The 18,894-nt window shown below is 50.6% G+C and overlaps 2 protein-coding genes and 1 long non-coding RNA gene across 3 annotated transcripts; 2 read left to right on the top strand and 1 right to left on the bottom strand.

The window, feature by feature from the left end:
- The first annotated feature begins 4,260 nt into the window (after positions 1–4,260).
- On the top strand, positions 4,261–8,628 carry LOC100543030 (keratin, type I cytoskeletal 19-like). Its single transcript, XM_003213111.4, has 8 exons — positions 4,261–4,845; positions 5,767–5,849; positions 6,267–6,423; positions 6,639–6,800; positions 7,079–7,204; positions 7,311–7,537; positions 7,754–7,899; positions 8,484–8,628. The coding sequence occupies exons 1-8, from the start codon at positions 4,261–4,263 to the stop codon at positions 8,507–8,509; spliced, it is 1,512 nt and encodes a 503-aa protein (XP_003213159.2). The 3' UTR covers positions 8,510–8,628.
- Positions 7,682–16,291, bottom strand: LOC146542603 (uncharacterized). Its single transcript, XR_014880101.1, has 3 exons — positions 15,868–16,291; positions 14,848–15,101; positions 7,682–14,270 (listed from the first exon to the last, which is right to left on the bottom strand). It is a non-coding gene; the product is annotated as an uncharacterized LOC146542603 (long non-coding RNA).
- On the top strand, positions 13,090–17,767 carry LOC100541175 (keratin, type I cytoskeletal 19-like). The gene is made up of 8 exons (XM_003213102.4): positions 13,090–13,626; positions 14,388–14,470; positions 14,966–15,122; positions 15,321–15,482; positions 15,943–16,068; positions 16,203–16,429; positions 16,905–17,035; positions 17,466–17,767. The coding sequence occupies exons 1-8, from the start codon at positions 13,138–13,140 to the stop codon at positions 17,489–17,491; spliced, it is 1,401 nt and encodes a 466-aa protein (XP_003213150.1). The 5' UTR covers positions 13,090–13,137; the 3' UTR covers positions 17,492–17,767.
- The last annotated feature ends 1,127 nt before the right edge of the window (positions 17,768–18,894 follow it).

The raw sequence follows: 18,894 nt of genomic DNA, 5'->3' as shown, positions 1-18,894 counted from the left end.
CATTGCTCTGCCCGCTGCCCTTACCTGGGACGTGCCGGGATCCACACGCTTGCCCCTAATAAAACTGTGCCACTACTGATACAGCTCTGAACCTGAGAAACAATTTCTACAAGTAAGGAATTATACGAGTATTTAGAAACATGTTACACAGATCGTTATGCTCTGGAAGGGATGTCTGCACTGGGGAGAGCTCACGCTGGGAGCGGAGGTCGGAGGCGACGAGGAGGAGCAATTCAGGGCTGCAGGGAGCACAGGGCGGCCCGACGGGCAGCCTTCTGTTTCGCTCGAAAGTCAAGCTTTCATTAAAGTGGGCGTGTGTTAATATAATCTAATATAAGACAATTTGCAGCACCTTTTGAGGTATTATGAATGTGTAGCAACAGGATAAAATCAAGAACAACAAGTTTTCCCAAATAATACTGAAGTAGTAATTTGAAAGCAAAGCTGTGCTGGACCTGACACGCCTTTCTGCCAGGGGAAGCAATTCCAAGAGAAAATGCTAAATAAGGAACCATGAAAGCATCTAAAAAGAAAAAGCGAGCAGGAAGAACCAGCTGGCAGCGTGCGGGCAGATAAAAGGGTGAGACAAATTAATAGGTGAGAGAGAGAGGTTTTGAAAGTCAGATGCAGTAAACAGAAAAAAAAAGTGGTGGTGGTCTACTGCACAGAGAAAGGAACGGGCAACAGATGGAGGAACCGCACTGTTATGCTGCTGTGCTCACTGCTGTGGCCCCTTCCCTAACAGAAGGAGTGGGGGGAGTCAGGGGATGAGCTGCACCAGCAAAGTGCGACAGAAAGATCCCTGAGAAGCGATCTGCACAGCTGTGAGATGTCGGTGAGGAGCAGAAATCAGACAATCAGATCTGCAGAATGTGAGTGCTGGGCAGCAGCTGGGAGTGAAGGGCTGCACTGCACACGCACTGACACTGATTGCAGGCATTGGAATCGTGGGCCGTGAGTTGCTGTATGGCACAAGCTCTAATTTCCCCATAAAAATCTGTTCCATGAAGCACACAGACAGGCGAGCCTCACCCACAGCCCAGTCACCATCCGTGGAACTTGTACTTGAGTTTATTGGGTTGTGTAACATTTGTAAAGAGTTATGTACATCAGCAACGTACTACTATAATCAAGCAGGAGATTTCCTGGCCCGCTGCACCAAATAACTTCATTTACACTGCCTGCAAGACCCACACCCTGGAGATGCACTGCAAGAAGCGATGCTTTAGTGCAAGTATTAAATAAAGGCACTCAGAGAGTTAGTTCTCAGGGCCACGGCTGGCCCACACTCGGGCTGCCTGCAGGATGTGGGCTCTGCCAGGACCTGCCAGACTCTGGCAGCAGCACCGCAGGTCACAGCTGTGCTGCCCGCAGCCCTGAGCTGGAGATCTCTGCAGCTTCCTGCTGCCATAAGTCCTCATCCATCCCGACATGAATTCCCTCATGCTCTGCTTTGCCACGAAGAGCAGCTGTGATCCCAGAGGTGCAGAGGCTGTGCAGTGCACTGTGCTCGAGGCTGACAGGCGCTCGAGGAACTGAAAGCCCTCGAGCTGTGGATCAGGCTGGGAGCTGCAGTAGGAGGAAATCCAGCTGAACACCTCGGCATCATGCTGAGCCTCACTGCTGCCACGAGCCCAGAGCTGAATTGGAGATGTGAGCAGTCTGCAGGAAAGGAGTGACCGCCTCTCCCCGCTCTCTCAGAGTGCAGCAGCACCGCAGCCCACAGCGCTTCCAGCTGCCTCCCAGCACCGCTGATCAGCGCGGGGGATGCAGCTCTGACTCACAGCCCCACAGCATCACAGACTGCATCTGAGAGCTGGGAGTGCGAGGTCTGGAGCCGGCTTAGTATCACTTCAAAGCAGGTTTTAATAAGTGATCCCCAATGGCTATTATGCAAATCATTTCTCGTAATTACAAGTGACAAGATAACATCATATTCCAGAGAGGTTGCACAAACATCACTGAAGCAATGCTTATGAAAGCAAAGTTCTGTCAAATTGGACGCACCCTCCTTGTAGCTGACACGAGTAGCGCTATCAGTTTGATAAGCAAAGTGAGCAAAATGTGGAAGAGATGGCGGCACAGCATGCATGGCTGTATGCTGGGATCACCACAGTCCCACTGCCCTTAGTGGACCTTGGGAATGCAGCACCATCTCACATCAGTGCAACTACACCCCAGTACGAACCCTGTGGGAGAGTGGTAGGATGGGTCCAATCTTGGCTGGTAAGTGTGACTCTGCAGCCCGTGGGGCTCTGAGCCAGGATGCATAAAAATGGCCCATCAGTGACACCAACCAGTTTGCTGTGTGCTGTAAGTCCTGCTCCTTCTGCCATTGGTGGCTGAGGACATGAGCCACCTGCAGTGCTCCCTATCTGCAATATGCCTGCTAAAACTGAGACTCTGAAAGGGAAAAAGGGCGACCTGAGCCCAGAGCGCTGCTCGCTGTAGGCTGCTGCTGGGCAACTTCTGAAAACCGATGCAGCAGAAGCAAAGGTCCAAGCAATCCAGACTTTATATTAATTTCTGCTAGCTCTCACAGCCACACCCTGTCTTCAATTATATTCCTCAAAATGTCTGACAAAAGCCAGATTTCTTCCCTATCCTCCTTTTTGCTCATGATTTTCACTCCGATGAGTCTGGGCTGTGTGGGGAGCAGGGAGATGTGTTTCCAGGAGGAGGATGGACTTGTATTTCAGGTGCTGCAGTCGGCAGTCTGAGCTCTGAGGGACTCCAGTGCTGTCCCTGAGCAAGTTATTTCTCTGCATCCTATGAATAATGAATATTCTAGGATGCTTCCAGCCTTAGGTAGGCGTCTTTTATCACTTTTGATCTAAACAAAGAAATAAATGAGCTCACTGGAGAGCAGAATCCTAATGTATACTCATGAGAAGATGATCACATCTACACATTCTTGGGGTCATTTGCCCACCCCGAGGATGGGCATCACTGCAGTGCCACTAGCAGAGAAGGCGGAGCACATCAGTGCAGTGTCCCCTACCCTCGTCCCCAGGTGACGGCTGCTCTCGGGGCTGCCCATGGGGTGTCACAGATTTATCCCAGCAGCTTCTGTAACTACGCACAGGGACATCCTCAAATGGAAGGTTGCTTGTGAGTAAAAGTGGCTGGAAATTCCACGCTGCAGGGAAGAGAAGCATCTGTCCCTCGAAGAGCAGAATATCCTCTCATTACTGCAGTCTGATGGACAAAGGCACCTGTGCTGGCTAAGCCAGTCTTCCCCGCGCTCCCCAGATGCTCTCCCAGCAGTGATGGTCAGGCTGTGCCAACGCATTACCGCTCTGACAAACACAGACAGTACATGTGGAAAGCTTTTCTCCTTTTCCTTTTGTGCTCAATACAATTTTGGTTGTTGGTGATGGCAGTGACCTGCTGGATCTCGTCACAGTCGGGACAGGGAACCCCATGAATCGCCCATCTTTCCTGCGAGTTCCTTCTTTATCTATGGACGGCACAAACTGAACGACTACAGCAACAAAAAATAACTTCAGAGAGGCACTTCAGTCTGTGTGACACAGGATCAAGGGGCAGACAGGAACTTCCAGTGCTTCGCAGACTGTGAGCAAGTTGAGTTCCTGGGCTGGCATGACAGAAACATGGGCTATGGATGAGGTGACTGGAGAAATCTCGCAGTAGAGGTACCTGAGCCCTCTGCCTGTAATTGCGCCGGCTGGCAGGCATCAGCACCGCGACACCCCGGCTCTTTTTGCTCCTATGGTCACCATTGTTCATGCTTTTCAGAAGTGTAAATTTAAATTAACTGCCCACTTTGATTCCACGCAGTCTACTGTAGCACATGATACAAAAATGTTTGCTGGACTAAGAATAAAATAAATACAAATTAATAAAAGATAAAAGGGACTTTGATGTTATAAATACCATTGCTGCTTCTTTGTACATAATCTAGGGCAACTTTTTTTCTTGACTTCTTGTAAAGTTTGCATCACACAAAAAGCTGATGACTCATAAAACATTATTTTATTTTTTGGAATAAGCTGCTGACATGTAAAGTATCTTCCTTGTGAACTGGGATTTCTAGAGGGAAACTGCCTATGGGTTATTTATTCCTGGCATAAACAGTGAGACTAGCCAGCCCCGTGGGAAGAAGAAACACCCCAGAGGTGGCACCCGCTTGGAAGGTATAAATAGGGATCTGCGGCAGCGACCAACCTGCAGTCTGATTCCGTATCACGCTCTGCATCTTGCTTTGGGCTTTGGGTTGGATTTGCAGCTGTCCTCACAATGAGTTGTAGTATTAAGCAGACAACTGGCTCTCTCAGGGGCAGGACCAGCGGTGGCAGCTGTGTTATTGGTGGTGGTGGTGGTGGTGGAGGAGCGCGGATTTCCTCGGTCTCCTCTGGAAGATACACGACTTGTGGGATAGGCAGTAGCCGAGGGTTCTCTGGGAGAAGCTACTGCAGTGGTGTGAATTACGGAGGAGGACTGAGCAGCGGCAGTCTGGTCGGTGGGAGCTATGGAGGTGGCTTAGGAGCCACTGTCCTCGGAGGATGTTCAGGCATTGGATTCAGCGGTGGCAGTGCCCGCTTTGGTGGTGGCATTGGAGGTGGCCTTGGTATCGGCATTGGTGGAGGGGTAGTTGGAGGGGGTTTTGCTGGTGATGGCATTCTTCTTTCTGGTGACGAAAAAGTCACCATGCAGAACCTTAACGACCGCCTGGCTTCTTACCTGGACAAGGTGAGGTGCCTGGAACAAGAAAATGCTGACCTGGAGTGCAGAATCAGGGAGTGGTACGCCAAGCAGGGCCCCTTTTGTGAGCCACGGGACTACAGCTGCTATTATAAAGAGATAGAAGATCTTCAGAACCAGGTAACATCACTTCTCAGCTGCTTCCTCGCTTGTAAACTTCTCCCACGCTGTTGCTTCACAGCTTAATGCAGCTATTGAGAGTAACATTTCACTGTAGTAAAACGCTCCTCGTAAACAGACATTAAGACAACTGCCTGTAGAGAGCCCTGGAGCTCAAACGTAAAAGTCTTGAGAGTTTGGATTGTTTCCATTGCTTTTATTCATCAGATATATTTGAAAGGGAAAGTGTTGTGGGCATGGAATACATCTGGATTGGCTCAGCAGTCCGTCTCAGTTAGATTTTGCCAAGGCGTTTGAGTGGATGATTGCCAAGAGAACGACTAAATGAGAGATAAATAACAAGCCGTATGGGCTTATTCTGTCATTCATCTTGCAGAATTCCAATTAAACATTGCTTCCTTTATTTACACATTTACTCTTACAGAACTGGGAAGTATTGGGCACCTCATTAGAAGTGAGAACAAAGAGAGCATTGCCAGAATGCAAGTTAAAATTAAAAAGGTTTTTGCAGAGCATGTGTTTGGCAAAACTTCTAGGATGCCAACACACAGAGAAAGAAGTGAAAGGAATCCAGGAAACAAACAGAATGAGACAGACCTATAATTAAGTCTTGGAAAAGCTTTTATATCTCTTATCCATTAAAGTAAGATTTAGACTTAAAAGGCTGGGAGGATCGCAGCAGGCGCTGGGCAGCACTGATAACACCTCCCTGTCCGCACCTGAACTCTGTCTTTCAGCTTTTTAATGCCTCCCCAGTGCTGTGCTGAATGCTCACACTGGCCTGCTGTGCTCAGCTGCCCTGCGCCCGCCAGCCAACAGCACACAGAGCCTGGGGTTTGGTCTGCTGCACCGCATGCACTGCAGCCCGAGGGGATGGGGACGAGGCTTCACGAGTGACCACTGAACTCTCTTCTTTTCCAGATTGTCTGTGCAACCATAGACAACAACAAGATCATTCTGAACATCGACAACAGCCGGATGACAGCTGATGACTTCCGAGTGAAGTGAGTGCTCCTGGTGCTGCAGCAGGCTGTCAGGATGCGGCTCAGGGCTGCAGGCTGTGCAGAAGGGCTCCTGCAGCCGCAGCCGTTACCTCCAGAGCTGCCTTCATGTCTGGGCAACAGCACAGTTCTGTGTGCGGATGGGAGCCGTGCAGAAAGCACCCAGAAGGTTTTGCACCTGGCTTCTTAAGGGAGATTTTTGTTTTCTCTTGTTAGAGCATGGAAATGTGGTGAGCGACCCCTCCACAAAGTTGTAGAGAAAGTGGGTTGAGGGCAGACCTAATAAGGGGATCCTTCCACCGCTTCCCTCAGCATCCCGGGAGGCTGGTTAGGAAATGGCTGTAAGAAAGACATCTGCAGAAAAAAGCAGATGATGGGGTCAGATGCTGACTGCTCTCTCTGGCTTTCTTTCTCACTCAGGTACGAGACGGAGCTGGCCCTTCGCCAGAGCGTGGAGGCTGACATCAACGGGCTGCGCCAGGTCCTGGACCAGCTGACGCTCTGCAGGTCCGACCTGGAGGCACAGCTGGAGTCGCTGCGGGAGGAGCTCTGCTGCCTGAAGAAGAACCATGAGGAGGTAGGCTGATGGCCCCTGCCCAAAGCCTCCCTTCACTCAGGATCTGTGCTCTCCCTCACCTTGGTTGTGCAGGGCTGATACTGCAAAGGGCTTCGCTTCCCCTGCTGGATGGAGCTGCCACAGGGAGCTGGGAGCTGGCAGTGCCCCCAGCCGGGATCCTCCCTGCTCTCCCCGGTGTTTTCCTTGCTTCTGAAACCTGATATGGTTTTCTCCAGGAAATGAACTGTCTGAGGAAACAGTCAACTGGAGATGTGAGTGTGGAGGTCAATGCCTGTCCTGGCCCTGACCTCAGGAAGATTCTGGAGGAGATGAGGTGCCAGTATGAGACACTGATTGAACGCAATCGCAAAGAAGTGGAGGATTGGTACGAGTGCAAGGTGAGCAAAGTTATTCAGCTGTGACTTCTCCAGGCTGTGGTTCCACAGCACTTTACCTTAGGTTAAATCCACATGTCTGCAACAGTATTTGGCACTGATTTTGACTGCCCAAATACCACAGGGGATGCTGCCTCTGCGCGTCCCCTTGGGTTGAGAGAGTTCACCCAAAGTGTTCTCATTTCATGCTTTTTGCTTCCTCCTGCTCTTTGCTTAATCCTTAGCCTGAGTTACAGTGAAACACTCCCTTAACAACTTTGCTCTGGCTTGGTGATTTGCAGATCGAGGAGGTGAATCGGGAGGTTATCACGAGCGGTCAGGAGGTGGAGACGTGCAACAATCAGGTCACCGAGCTGAGGCGGCAGCTGCAGGCCCTGGAGATCGACCTGCAGGCTCAGCTCAGCCAGGTGCGTGCGCAGCTCACTGCTGCAGCTCTGCTTCAAGGCAAGAACCTGCAGTTAAGTGCAGCTTCCTCATGGCCGTATTTCTGTTGTGCCACCTGTCACCCTGCAGAGGGACAACCTGGAGTCCTCTCTGGCTGAGACAGAATGCCGCTACAACAACCACCTCGGTGAGCTGCAGACTCAGATCACGTGTGTGGAGCAGCAGCTGGCGGACCTGCGGGCGGAGATGGAGTGCCAGAACCAGGAGTACAAGATCCTGCTGGACGTCAAGTGCCGCCTGGAGCAGGAGATCCACACCTACCGCTGCCTGCTGGAGGGCGGACAGCAGGACCTCATGTGAGTACACCCGAGACACGAGGGACACTAGAATGCCTTCGTTATGTGTACTTTAGAATACCCAAGCATTGCCACAAGAAGAAAGCTCGCTGCAGTAGTCAGCCACGTTTATGCCAAAGACAAAATCAGACGAAGAGCAAAGGGTCAATGCACAAACTGTCGTTCTAATTTATCCGCCATTCCCTTCACTAAAACGTTCTTTTCCTTTCCACTCAGTCAGCAAGGAGGAATTAGTCAGTTGTCGGGTCTAGGAGGAGGAGTTGCACGAACAGGAGGAATAGGAGGAGGAGGCATCATCCGAACAAGCCACACGTACACTTCGTCTGCCCAGATGCCATCCTGTGCGGCTGCGGAGATACAAGGTGAGGGCTGCAGAGCTCCGCTGGGCTTCAAGCCCTCTCTGCTCGACTGCAATGCTACCAGATGGGAGGGGGCAGAGGGTAGGGAAGGGAAGGACAGAGTCAGAATACAGGCAAGGTACAGACAGCAGAGAACAGGGAGAAAGGACTGGTCTGAAATCCAGGGCAAAGGAATGAGCAGGAGAAAGGAGTGCTCTGAAAACCAGAAGAGAAGCAGGGACTGTGGGAATTTTGGTAGAAAATTATCAGTACTATTCCTTCCAGCCAAACTGAAAGAGAAATAAATGATGGTGGCAGCTGGTGCAGCAGAACGAGGGTGAGTGGAGCACTGTGCAGTGCTCAGCCCAGTGCTGTGTCTGCAGCTCCCACCATTTGGCACTGCTATGGAGAAGGGCAGAGCATGCCTGAGCCACCATGGGTCCCATCTGCCTGATTGCAGGCAGCAAGCAGCACTTCCTGCAGGGCTGGCATTCATCTGAAATTCCAGCTGAGCTGGCTCCTGAGGTGATCATGTGTACAGAATGATAGCACGGGAAAGAATCTGGTTTTGCTCTAAACAACGTCATGTTTTCCTTTAATCTCTCCAGTGCCTTGCAGAAGGATTTGTGATTAAGCAAAGAAAAGAGAATATCCAATGAGAGATCCCTGAAGCAGAGCCACGGATAAAGAGAGAGAATATTTACTGTATGCCTTTGCAAAGAGCAAGGAACTGCTCCTTTGTATTACTCAGCAATGCTACGCGATGTGCCAGAGGGATAAGCAGAGCGTTGGGCCACATTCTGCTTTATTTTGCTATTTGCTTTTTCCAATCTGTATTGCTGCACCAGCCCAACCACCATGGCTGCTGCTGGAGGTCTCCAGTACTATGATCACTAATGCACCTGCTGGTGAAAAAAACTTCTCTAATAAAACTGTGCTTCTGCATGATGCAATCAACAAAGCCATGTCCACACTCTGATTCCTGCAGCCATACAGGTGCTGCCCGTATGCTTCCATGTTTTGCTAAAACACACCTATATACAAATATGTGGGAAAATAAGGAGAGCTTAGCCTGGCTGAAAGTCAGTGCCAGAACAGGGATATCATGTCCTTCAGCTCTGACAGTGTGGTGTGACCCTAACCCTAACCCAAGCCCTAACTCTAACCCTAACCCCCCCACCTGGGGAGTGGGGTTGGTTGGAAGAGAAGCCCTTGGTCTTCACTATCAGTGCCAGTTTCTGCTGGTTTGGTTTTCTGTCATGTTCAGAGCCATCCCTTTCATTTTATAGGAACCTTTCCACTGGGAACAGGACTGGTGGCAAAAGGTTCATTTCCTACCTGCTCTCGCGTAGCCACTGAGGCACATCATCCTATTTCAAAAAGTTTCAGCCTGAACATCAGAAACTGCTGACAGATCATCTTGACACTTAGCACACCTTCCAAGAACTGGCAGAGGCAGTGGGAGCTGAAAATGTGCAGTTCCACAGAAAACATGATGGAGAAAACACCAGCTAGGGTCTTTCAGTACCCAGAGCCATTATTTCTTAAAGCTCAGAAGCAAGACAAGGGCCCCTCTGCCTCTGGGCCCCAGAGTGACCTGCAGCTGATGTGGAGTCAGTGTGGATGGGCACAGCAGCATGCATGCCTCTTGATGCTGACCTGCACAGAAGAGCAAGTGCAGCAGTTTGGCAGCTTGGGGCCCTGCAGCACTTCTGGTGGGTGTAATCATGGGATGCGTCCACAGAGAGCTTATAGAGTCATTCTGGGTTTGGAGAACATTCAGAGAAAAGCTGGAATGAACTGGGGGTGTTTTGGGGATTAGAATGTTTGCTGGACCAGACAAGCAAGCAATGATTTTACACATTCACTCCTCCCCACAGCTTTACAGCTACAGCCCTGGACACGGGCTGTACCCCTGGTGCACTGCCTTGTATTGGGTACAGAAAGTCACATTCACATGTTCACACATTCCCCTAAGGGTGCCTCAGCACAGCATCCCCTGCTTTGCTGCCAAGCTGGAGACATGAAGCAGTCACTCCCCAGGGAGGGGAAAGGCCACAGAGACAAAAACATTTCAGGACCAAGCACACAGTGCAGCGTGGCACACTTCTGCAGCCTCAGTCTTCATATGGAAACTGATTTCTCTACAGAAATATATTCACTATGACACGGAACCTTCCAGATCAGTAGCACTATTCAGGGACCAGAGCAAAGTGAGACATTGCAGCATGGAACAGCTGCAATAATGACACATCAGTGGGTGTTTTCAAAGCAAGACTCTACATCAAGTCTACATCAAGACGAGTTCCATGCCCAGGGAAAGTCTTGGACTTGATGGAAGACGTGTACAGCGTGTGCTTCCCAGGAGACTGAAGGAGACACTCATTGTGGTTACAGAGGAGAAGTTCCACTGCTGGACTCCACAGTGCATATCCATCCCAGTTCTCAGAGCTGGGGCTGTGAAGAAGTCACAAAGCAGATCTTCTCATGTTCCTTCCCCACTGTATTCCCCTGCCTTGCTCAGTGCCAAGGCAGGCAGTAAGACAATCTGCTGCCCTTTCTGGTCTTGTCCTTTCCCATATAGCAGTCCTTCACTCGCTCATTGCTACAACTATGAAGACACTGCACTGACACACTTCCAGCTTTAAGTCGCCTGGAATCTCCAGGCTGCCCCAGGAGCAGAAGAGCTGTGCTGCCTTCCTTCTCCTGTGAACTGCTGCTGACATCTAGCTGAACGTCCACACTCATGGCAATGGCTTCCCACCCTCCCTAGGCGTCTGCGGGAGCAGCGCAGGCACTTTCACAAAAGAGCTGTCCTACATTCCTGACAGGTGAAAGAGACCTAATGACACGGCCAGAAGGACTCCACTCACCCAGGGTTATGAATATGGCCCTGGAAAGCCCTCAGGGACACACAGTCAGCTCCTGAGACACTGGGTCTACGAGTTGGGATGCGTCTGGAAAGCAGCTTATGAGAAGGTAGCTTGGGATAAACAGTCCCAACAGAAAACACCCTCCAAATAACCATGCATTAGGGAGCTGCAAATTACGGAGCTGCAGACCTTGGTCTGGAAATTACATTTCCATGAGATTTCCATGCTTGTTTGTGCTAGTTGGACCAGACCCAGGAACCTTATGAGTACACCTAACAAAAACAGGAGGAGAGGAAGCTTAGTTTATGACTTCTTTAGACCTTCACAGCAGTAATTTCCCCTGGCTTGACTAGAGCACCCATTTCCTGAAGACAAAAAGGAAAATGCAGGAGAGTGGGCATTATTGTGCCAGGGAGAGCTGCCCACTGCAGGGCCGAGAGCCGTGCTATCATTGCAGCCATCACCACAATGGCACACAGGCATCCTCCCATCCCACAAAGGGGTGTCCCGTGTTTCTGCCTGCATTATCCTGATGTTCTAAAATGATAACCGTGAAGGAGAAGAAGGAATGCGTGCTCACTCAGGAAAGATGCTTGCTGCAGACAGCTATTGGGAAACTTCTGAAGAATCATATGCGGACAAGGCAAAGCTTCCAGCAACGCAGCATTACATCAGTTTCGGTTCATTCTTACCACCACACCCTCACTCCAATTATGCTCCCCATTCTTGGTAACGAAATCCAGATATTCTGTTTCTAAGCACAATCGCTATTTGCTGAAGTTATGTGTTCTTAGCTCTGCTCTTTGTTCAGCCCTGATCGGAGCGCAGCATGGCAGGACTGAAGGCATCAGCAGAGCCAGCAGCAGCTCCTTGTTGCTGATAAATCTCTCTGAGCGTCTGCACAGCGCTGTCTCCATCCTGCTGGAGATAGCACAGGAATGCTGCTGGCTTTCATTGCACCACATAAGTAATGTCCAAGGATGAGAGATAAGAGAAGGCATCTTTATAGAGAAATCGGGAGAGTAAGAACAATAAAGTGATGGGTAAATCCACAAATAGTGCCAGGCTTTGGTCTTTCGGTAAATGGGGTTGTTTGCTTGCCATAAGAGCAGCTGCTCCAGCCCACCGTCCAGACACGGAGTGGGAGTTTCACCTTTCTGTGCTCTGCTGGCGTGGGCTTAGGGTGGCTCTTGGTGGATGCATCCCCAGCCCAGCAGCTGCTGCAGACAGTTCTCCCCACACAGCATCCCAGCTCGGTGTGTCCACAAAGCAGCTCAGCTGGAACGTTGATGTCAAAAAAATGAAAGATTTTTCCTTTTCACTTTTTCTGCCCAGCTAAGATTTGGAGAGATGAGGGATAGACCAGAACCTCTATTTCATACTTAATCCATCTTTTCCAAGCCAGTGTAGGACTATTCCAGGCAACAACTGCTCCACTGCCTTCATGGGCAGTTCTGTCCTCACGTCTCCCAGCAGTGGTCTCGAATTGCATTTAGCACACAGCACGCTGACACAGACTTTCCCTGCAGGGTCTTTCCAGCCTCACTCACTTTGAAAAGCCCACCTCCCCCAGCAGTGCTCACCTGCCATTACATGAGAACGGCAGCAGCACCTTTCACTGAGCAGCAGGACAGCATTTAAAGCCCTATTGTGTTATTTTACGCTCTCCATAAAAAGCAATAAATCCTCTGTGAACCACTGGTCAGCCACAGATCACACATGAAGCATCTTTCGTCTGTGTCCATTAAGAGATCACTGCACATCATCATGGCTCACAGCAGAGTGTTCTGGAATTGTCATTTCAGCAGTGGAGAGACTTAAAGGTTAATCTCTCCGTCTCTGATCTCTCCACAAAGTTCTTACATCATTCTTCATACATCATCCCAGAATCCAACTTTGTACATACGTTTTCATCTTACATATTCCAACATCAGCAGCTTGTATGAAACCTGCTTATTCAACTCAAAATAAAATGAAAATAAATTAATGAGAGATAAAGAGCTCTTTGATGCAATAACCTTTAATGATTTCTTCCTGGTATATAATTTAGGACAGTGTTTTTCCTGGCTTAATGTTGTAAAGTTTGCATCATAAACAAAAAGCTGATGATTCATAAAACATTATTGCTAATGTATTTTTGAAATAAGCAAGAGACATGTAAAGTATCTTCCTTGTCTACTGGGAATCTTGAAAGGAAACTTCCCTTTGAGAAATTATTCTTGGCACCAATGGCTGGAGTAGCCAGCCTTATGGGAACAGGAACAGCGGTGACACCCACTGTGGAAGGTATAAATAGAGTCCTGTGGCAGCAGACAACTTGCAGTCTGATTCAGTATCAAGCTGTGCGTCTTGCTTTGGGCTTCTGCTTGCATTTCCAGCCGCTGTCGCGATGAGTTGCAACATTAAGGAGACGATTACTGTGTCTAGCAAAGGCAGGAGCAGTGGTGGCAGCTGTATCATTGGTGGTGGTGGTGGAGCACGGATTTCTTCCTATGCGATAGGCAGTGGCAGAGGTTTTTCTGGAAGGAGTTACTGCGGTGGAGTGAATTATGGAGGGGGACTGAGTGTCGGTAGCTTGGCTGGTGGGAGCTATGGAGGTGGCAACTGCTATGGCAATGGCCTTGGTTTTGGCATCGGAGGCGGTGTGGTGGTCGGTGGCCTTGGTGGCGACTGCTTGCTTTCATCCTGCGATGAGAAAGTGACCATGCAAAATCTCAATGACCGCCTGGCGTCCTACCTGGACAAGGTGAAGTGCTTGGAGAAGGAAAATGCAGAGCTGGAATGCAGAATCCGAGAGTGGTACGCTACACAGGGCCTCTCCTGCGAGCCCCGGGACTACAGCTGCTATTACAAAGAAATTGAAGATCTTCAGAATCAGGTAAAGCCATTTTTCAGTTATTCCTCCACTTTCTATTTTTTCGATTTGCATTCAGGGCTTACTGCAATTGTTAGAGGTAATGTTACTGCTGTAGAATGTGTTTGCAAACATAAATGGCAGCAATTTCCTCCAGGATGTTGTTGAGTGGGGTCATGCTGTGAGGCCATACGAGTGGGATAATGCTCTTCAGAGAAAAAAGGATGCCTTGTTACACTGGGTTCTGATTATATAGTTATGGATATGGCAAAGCAAAAGGAGCAGTAGAGTAAGAGAAAATCTCACCCCACTGATGGTGACCCAAACGAAGCATTATAAATGCTATGTGAGGGTGTTTAAAATGCTCTGTGCAGTAGCACAAAGAGCCTGACAATAAAATGTCCACACTGAAAGTGAAGACGTTTAGGCTTTAAGGTACCTCCCAGCTTCTCCCGGAAAACTCTTAAGCTTGAGACCAAGCACCAGGCAGTCTGCGTGTCAGCTTTAAGGTGAAGCATCTCTGGAACTTGTCTTCAGACCCTGAAGCTGGGATTGCCCATCTCACAGCTCTCCAACTCCCAGTCCTGCACAGCCCAGCTCTTCTCCTTGCTGCCTGCCCATCAGGGAGGCAAAGCTCCTCCTGCAAGTGCTCTGCTCAAGGACCAAACCTATGGGGAGAGAGATAGTGGGAAATGGGAATCAGAAAGAGCTCCTGCTTAGCATAGGTGCAACCGTGGAGCACAGCAGAGAGAAGGGAGCTGTTCTCATGCTCTGCTCTTTTCCAGATTGTCTGTGCGACCATTGATAACAACAAGATCATTCTGGACATCGACAACAGCAGGATGGCTGCTGATGATTTCCGTGTGAAGTGAGTGTCCCCGAGCACCAAACCCACACCCCCAGCCCCTCATCCCAGTGCACTGTGCTCACAGACACCTCAGACGAGTCTCACTGCAACACCACGTTAGGACGGGATGGGATGATGAAAGGCATTTTGCCCTTGGTCATCAGCCCTCCCTTAATTACTGTTCTGAGGTAAAACATTTGGCAACAGTGTTTGCTAGTTAGGGCCAGGGACTGGCATTGCAGGGAGTGGCCCTTAGTGGTGCAGTCAGTGCATCCCCATCACACACCACTGCAGATTGGGATCAGCAAAGCAGCTGAGCGATGGGTGAACGACAGCAGATACTGCTTTCAGGAGAGGGAGGAAAACAGGTGGGGAAGAACAGCTTGCACATAACAAACCTCAAATGCTCGGTGCATTCAGCTTAGACAGCAAAACCCAGTACAGAGCACGTAGACGGGAAGAGGAGGTTCATAAGCAGAGAGCAAGTTCTCATTTTCTGCTTTCTTTCTCGCTCAGGTACGAGACGGAGCTGGCCCTTCGCCAGAGCGTGGAGGCTGACATCAACGGGCTGCGCCAGGTCCTGGACCAGCTGACGCTCTGCAGGTCCGACCTGGAGGCACAGCTGGAGTCGCTGCGGGAGGAGCTCTGCTGCCTGAAGAAGAACCATGAGGAGGTAGGCTGGGGGGCTGCTGCTGCTCTGCAGAGCCCTGGCACAGAACTTTTCACCTAAGGACCGTGCTTTAAGTTACCCAACAGATCTGCAGCACTGCTCTGCACCTCACAGCTGCGTTGGGAGGCACCGCTCACAGCGAGCGCCGCTCAGCACCCAGCTCTGCTCCTTTGTGCTGTCTAATCCGGGCTGTATTTCCAGGAAATGAACTGTCTGAGAAAGCAATCTACTGGAGATGTGAGTGTGGAGGTCAACGCCTGCCCTGGGCCAGATCTCAGGCAGATCTTGGAGGATTTGAGATGTCAGTATGAAACACTGATAGCGCGCAACCGCAAGGAAGTTGAGGATTGGTACGAGTGCAAGGTAAGCAACATAAACCTGCTGCCAGACAGACTGACGTGCACAGGGGCACAGACTGTGACCAGGGCACAGAAGCACTTCAGAAAACACACACGGAGACAACAAGCTGTTGTTCTCTACGCACTCCTGAGATCAGCACTGCTTTACACGCCGTGCTCTGCGGGAGGCACAGGCCTGTCTGACCAGTTTGCTGCGTCCCATCTGGCGGAGCAGCTGCCCCTCGAGGCCTTGTAGTGCAGTGCTGGAACTGAAACCTTCCACGCTGGGATTAAAGAGCCCTGGTAGCCTGGAGGTTAATGTGATTTGAAAACAGCAAACAGACAAGTCAGTGGTTAACGCCCAGCACACACGGCTCGCCGTGCCCACCTGGGGCTGTGCTGCTACTCACTGTGAGCTGTGCTGTAGGAGTTCAGCCTGCACAGATATTCTCTGAGGGGCTTTGCTCTGGCTTGGTGATTTGCAGATCGAGGAGGTGAATCGGGAGGTTATCACGAGCGGTCAGGAGGTGGAGACGTGCAACAATCAGGTCACCGAGCTGAGGCGGCAGCTGCAGGCCCTGGAGATCGACCTGCAGGCTCAGCTCAGCCAGGTGCGTGCGCAGCTCACTGACAGCTGCATGCAGGCTCTGCAGAGCGGCTCTTCTGCTCTCACTGTGGAAACAGCAAACGGTGCGGTGACATGCGAGTGAATGCCGTTTCTTTGTGTGGTTGTCTTGTTTATCAGAGGAATAATCTAGAATCCTCCCTGGCTGAGACGGAGTGCCAGTATAACACGCTGCTCGGCGAGCTACAGAACCAGATCACGTGTGTGGAGCAGCAGTTGGCGGAAATAAGAGCAGAAATAGAGTGCCAGAACCAGGAGTACAAGACCTTATTGGACGTCAAGTGCCGTTTGGAACAGGAGATTCAGACCTACCGCTGCTTGTTGGAAGGAGGACAGCAGGACCTTATGTACGTAGATCTCCGAATCTGACAGAATCAGGGAAAATATCAAGGATCTGCTTTACGGGTTGGGAATTATTTGATATCTCTGGTCCATCTCAGTGCTCTGAGATGAAAATGTCTCCTGAGCTGCTTTACTACAATGAGTGTTCAGTTCTGAACTAAATGTCACTCCTTGGGATCTGCAAAGCAGAAAAACCGAATCTTCCAACACCACAACTTCCAGTGTTATGTCCTCGTTTGTCACAGTGTTTTCTGTGATCAGATGGGTGACAACTGTCAAAAGAAGAAGACCATTTATAGGGTTCTGCCACCTCCATGCCAAAGGGGGGCGTGGAAAGCAAAATGAGAAAAGAACACCACGTAAAGTGCTCTGTGATATTTCTAACCTCTATAAATGGCATAATGTGATACTTTGAGCCCCTGGTAGTGCCATGTAAGGTTCTAATGCTGCCCATTTCTCTCCCCACACGCATCCCATCAGTCACGGAGGAGGAATCGGAGTAGGGAGCGGTGTTGGAGGAGGAGTCATTAGGACAAGCCACACCTACACTACAACCACAGCATCCCACTGCCAGCCACAAGTCCCGCCCTGCAAGACCGGGGACATACAGGGTAAGAGCTGCTTCCACACCTTTTTGCCCATGTTTGGCACTGCAGGGCAAAACTGCAGCACCACTAAGAAGTAAGCTTAGAGCTTGGACACAATCCGGAGCAATAGAAAGAAAATGCAAGTTGTGGGAGTGTGAGGAGAAGGTTGGGGAGGTGAGGCATAGGGGAAAGGTGGATGTAGCAGGAGAGACCCGCAGGGCTGAGCCATGGGGCTGCAATGGGCACAAAGAGACAATCTGTCATCCTATGGCTGCAGTTTGCCAACAAAGCACAATTATTTCGGGAGTTTCTGGGATTTCCTGGGCTCCCCACCACCCGCTCTTGTTTAACAGAGCCTATCATTGAAATAAGTGTCCCACAAAGCCCAATTTTTGTTCCTCTTTGAAGGATTTCCTCTGCCTGAATCAAAATAATGCTTTCTTTTTTTCTGCAGTGACCTGCAGGAGAATCTGTGATTGAGGATAATTGGACCAGGAGATGACACACAGAGAAACTCACAGACAAAACAAGAACACTCCGTGTTCACTGCATGCCTCTATGCAGACAAAGTAGAAATCAGCGACGCTTTGCTGTGTATCTCACAGGGCCCCCTGTGGGTCTCCTTTTCTCATTCTGCTGCTTCTGTAACGCTGCAATCTCTAGAAGTTACTTCTGTTAGTCAGGATCACTAATGTACCTGCTGGTGAAAAAAACTTCTCTAATAAAACTGTGCTTCTGCCTGATGCAATCAACAAAGCCGTGTCCGCACTCTGATTCCCGCAGCCCAGCAGTGCTGAGCGCAGTGCAGCCCCGGGCTCAGCAGGGAGCTGAGCACAGAGCCCAGCACAGCAGCAGCTCTGAGGATGGGCCCCGTGCTCTCTGCCCCCCACAGGCACTGCCCGCGGCTCTGCACACCCTGTGCTCTGCACCATACAGGCGGCTGGCCGAAACAACAGCCAAAAGAGCCGAGTGGGAAAAGCACCCGACCCAAAAGCCCATTTCATGCCCATCGTACAGCCTGTAATGACCTAGCGCAAACACGACCCGGGACTGAAGGCATGCAAAGATGTCGGAGTCCAACAGCGAAGACTTCAAACTGGGTCTGAAGCATAAGAGCAAATCCGCTGCCCGCTGCAGCCCCGAGCGGCCCCGGGAAGCCCCGGCCCTCCGGAGAGCCACGGCGCCCTCTGGCGGCACGGAGCCGCTACGGCATTGCAGGGCACGGCATTGCACGGCACTGTCGGCAAGGCACGGCACGGCACTACACGACACTGCACGGCACGGCATTGCACGGCATTGCACGGCACTACACGACGCTGCACGGCACGGCATGGCACGACATTACCACGGCGCGAGCAAAGCACTTCCACGGGCGCTGAACGCCGCAGACCCGGGCAGATGAGCTGCGCTCACACAGCCGGCCGGGCCGTGCGGGACGCGCCCGCAGCGCCGCTCAGCGCCGAGCGCCCGCACTGCTCCGCCTCGGGAGTCGTTAGGCAGCAACCAGCTGCTGTTTAGAACTCTCAGCTCATGCGCTATTCAGTAATAAACGTGATCGAGTCCTAATATGATCCAACGAATCTAAATCCAATTTTCTTTTTTTTCAACATTCTGATTTTACAGAGATAAGAAAACGTCTGTTTACATCTCAGCCCAGAGGAGAGCGCTGCTCGGCCCGGGAAGGAGGAGCAGAGTCTGCCTGCAGGACGAGGGCAGAGCCTCTCCGACACAGTCACACTTCAGGGACCGGTTTCCCATTTACTATGAGGAAATACCATCCCATGGGATTATCTAATAAAGCTGATTGATGAGCATATAATGGGAGTTAGCTTATAAGGTACAATTATGTGAATGACTCGTATTCCCCACATAGCTCTTCCACC

Source organism: Meleagris gallopavo, chromosome 29 (assembly GCF_905368555.1).
Source record: "Meleagris gallopavo chromosome 29, MGAL_WU_HG_1.1, whole genome shotgun sequence".
In the NCBI taxonomy this organism is placed as follows: Eukaryota; Metazoa; Chordata; class Aves; order Galliformes; family Phasianidae; genus Meleagris; species Meleagris gallopavo.
This window is presented reverse-complemented; position numbering and strand designations above follow the sequence as displayed.

Coding starts and splice junctions, on each gene's coding strand:
- LOC100541175 (XM_003213102.4), top strand. CDS start 13,138: ATGAGTTGCAACATTAAGGAGACGATTACTGTGTCTAGCAAAGGCAGG. Junction 15,483..15,942: donor AGGATTGGTACGAGTGCAAG/GTAAGCAACATA, acceptor GGTGATTTGCAG/ATCGAGGAGGTGAATCGGGA. Junction 16,069..16,202: donor TGCAGGCTCAGCTCAGCCAG/GTGCGTGCGCAG, acceptor CTTGTTTATCAG/AGGAATAATCTAGAATCCTC.
- LOC100543030 (XM_003213111.4), top strand. CDS start 4,261: ATGAGTTGTAGTATTAAGCAGACAACTGGCTCTCTCAGGGGCAGGACC. Junction 5,850..6,266: donor GCTGATGACTTCCGAGTGAA/GTGAGTGCTCCT, acceptor TTTCTCACTCAG/GTACGAGACGGAGCTGGCCC. Junction 7,538..7,753: donor GGCGGACAGCAGGACCTCAT/GTGAGTACACCC, acceptor CTTTCCACTCAG/TCAGCAAGGAGGAATTAGTC.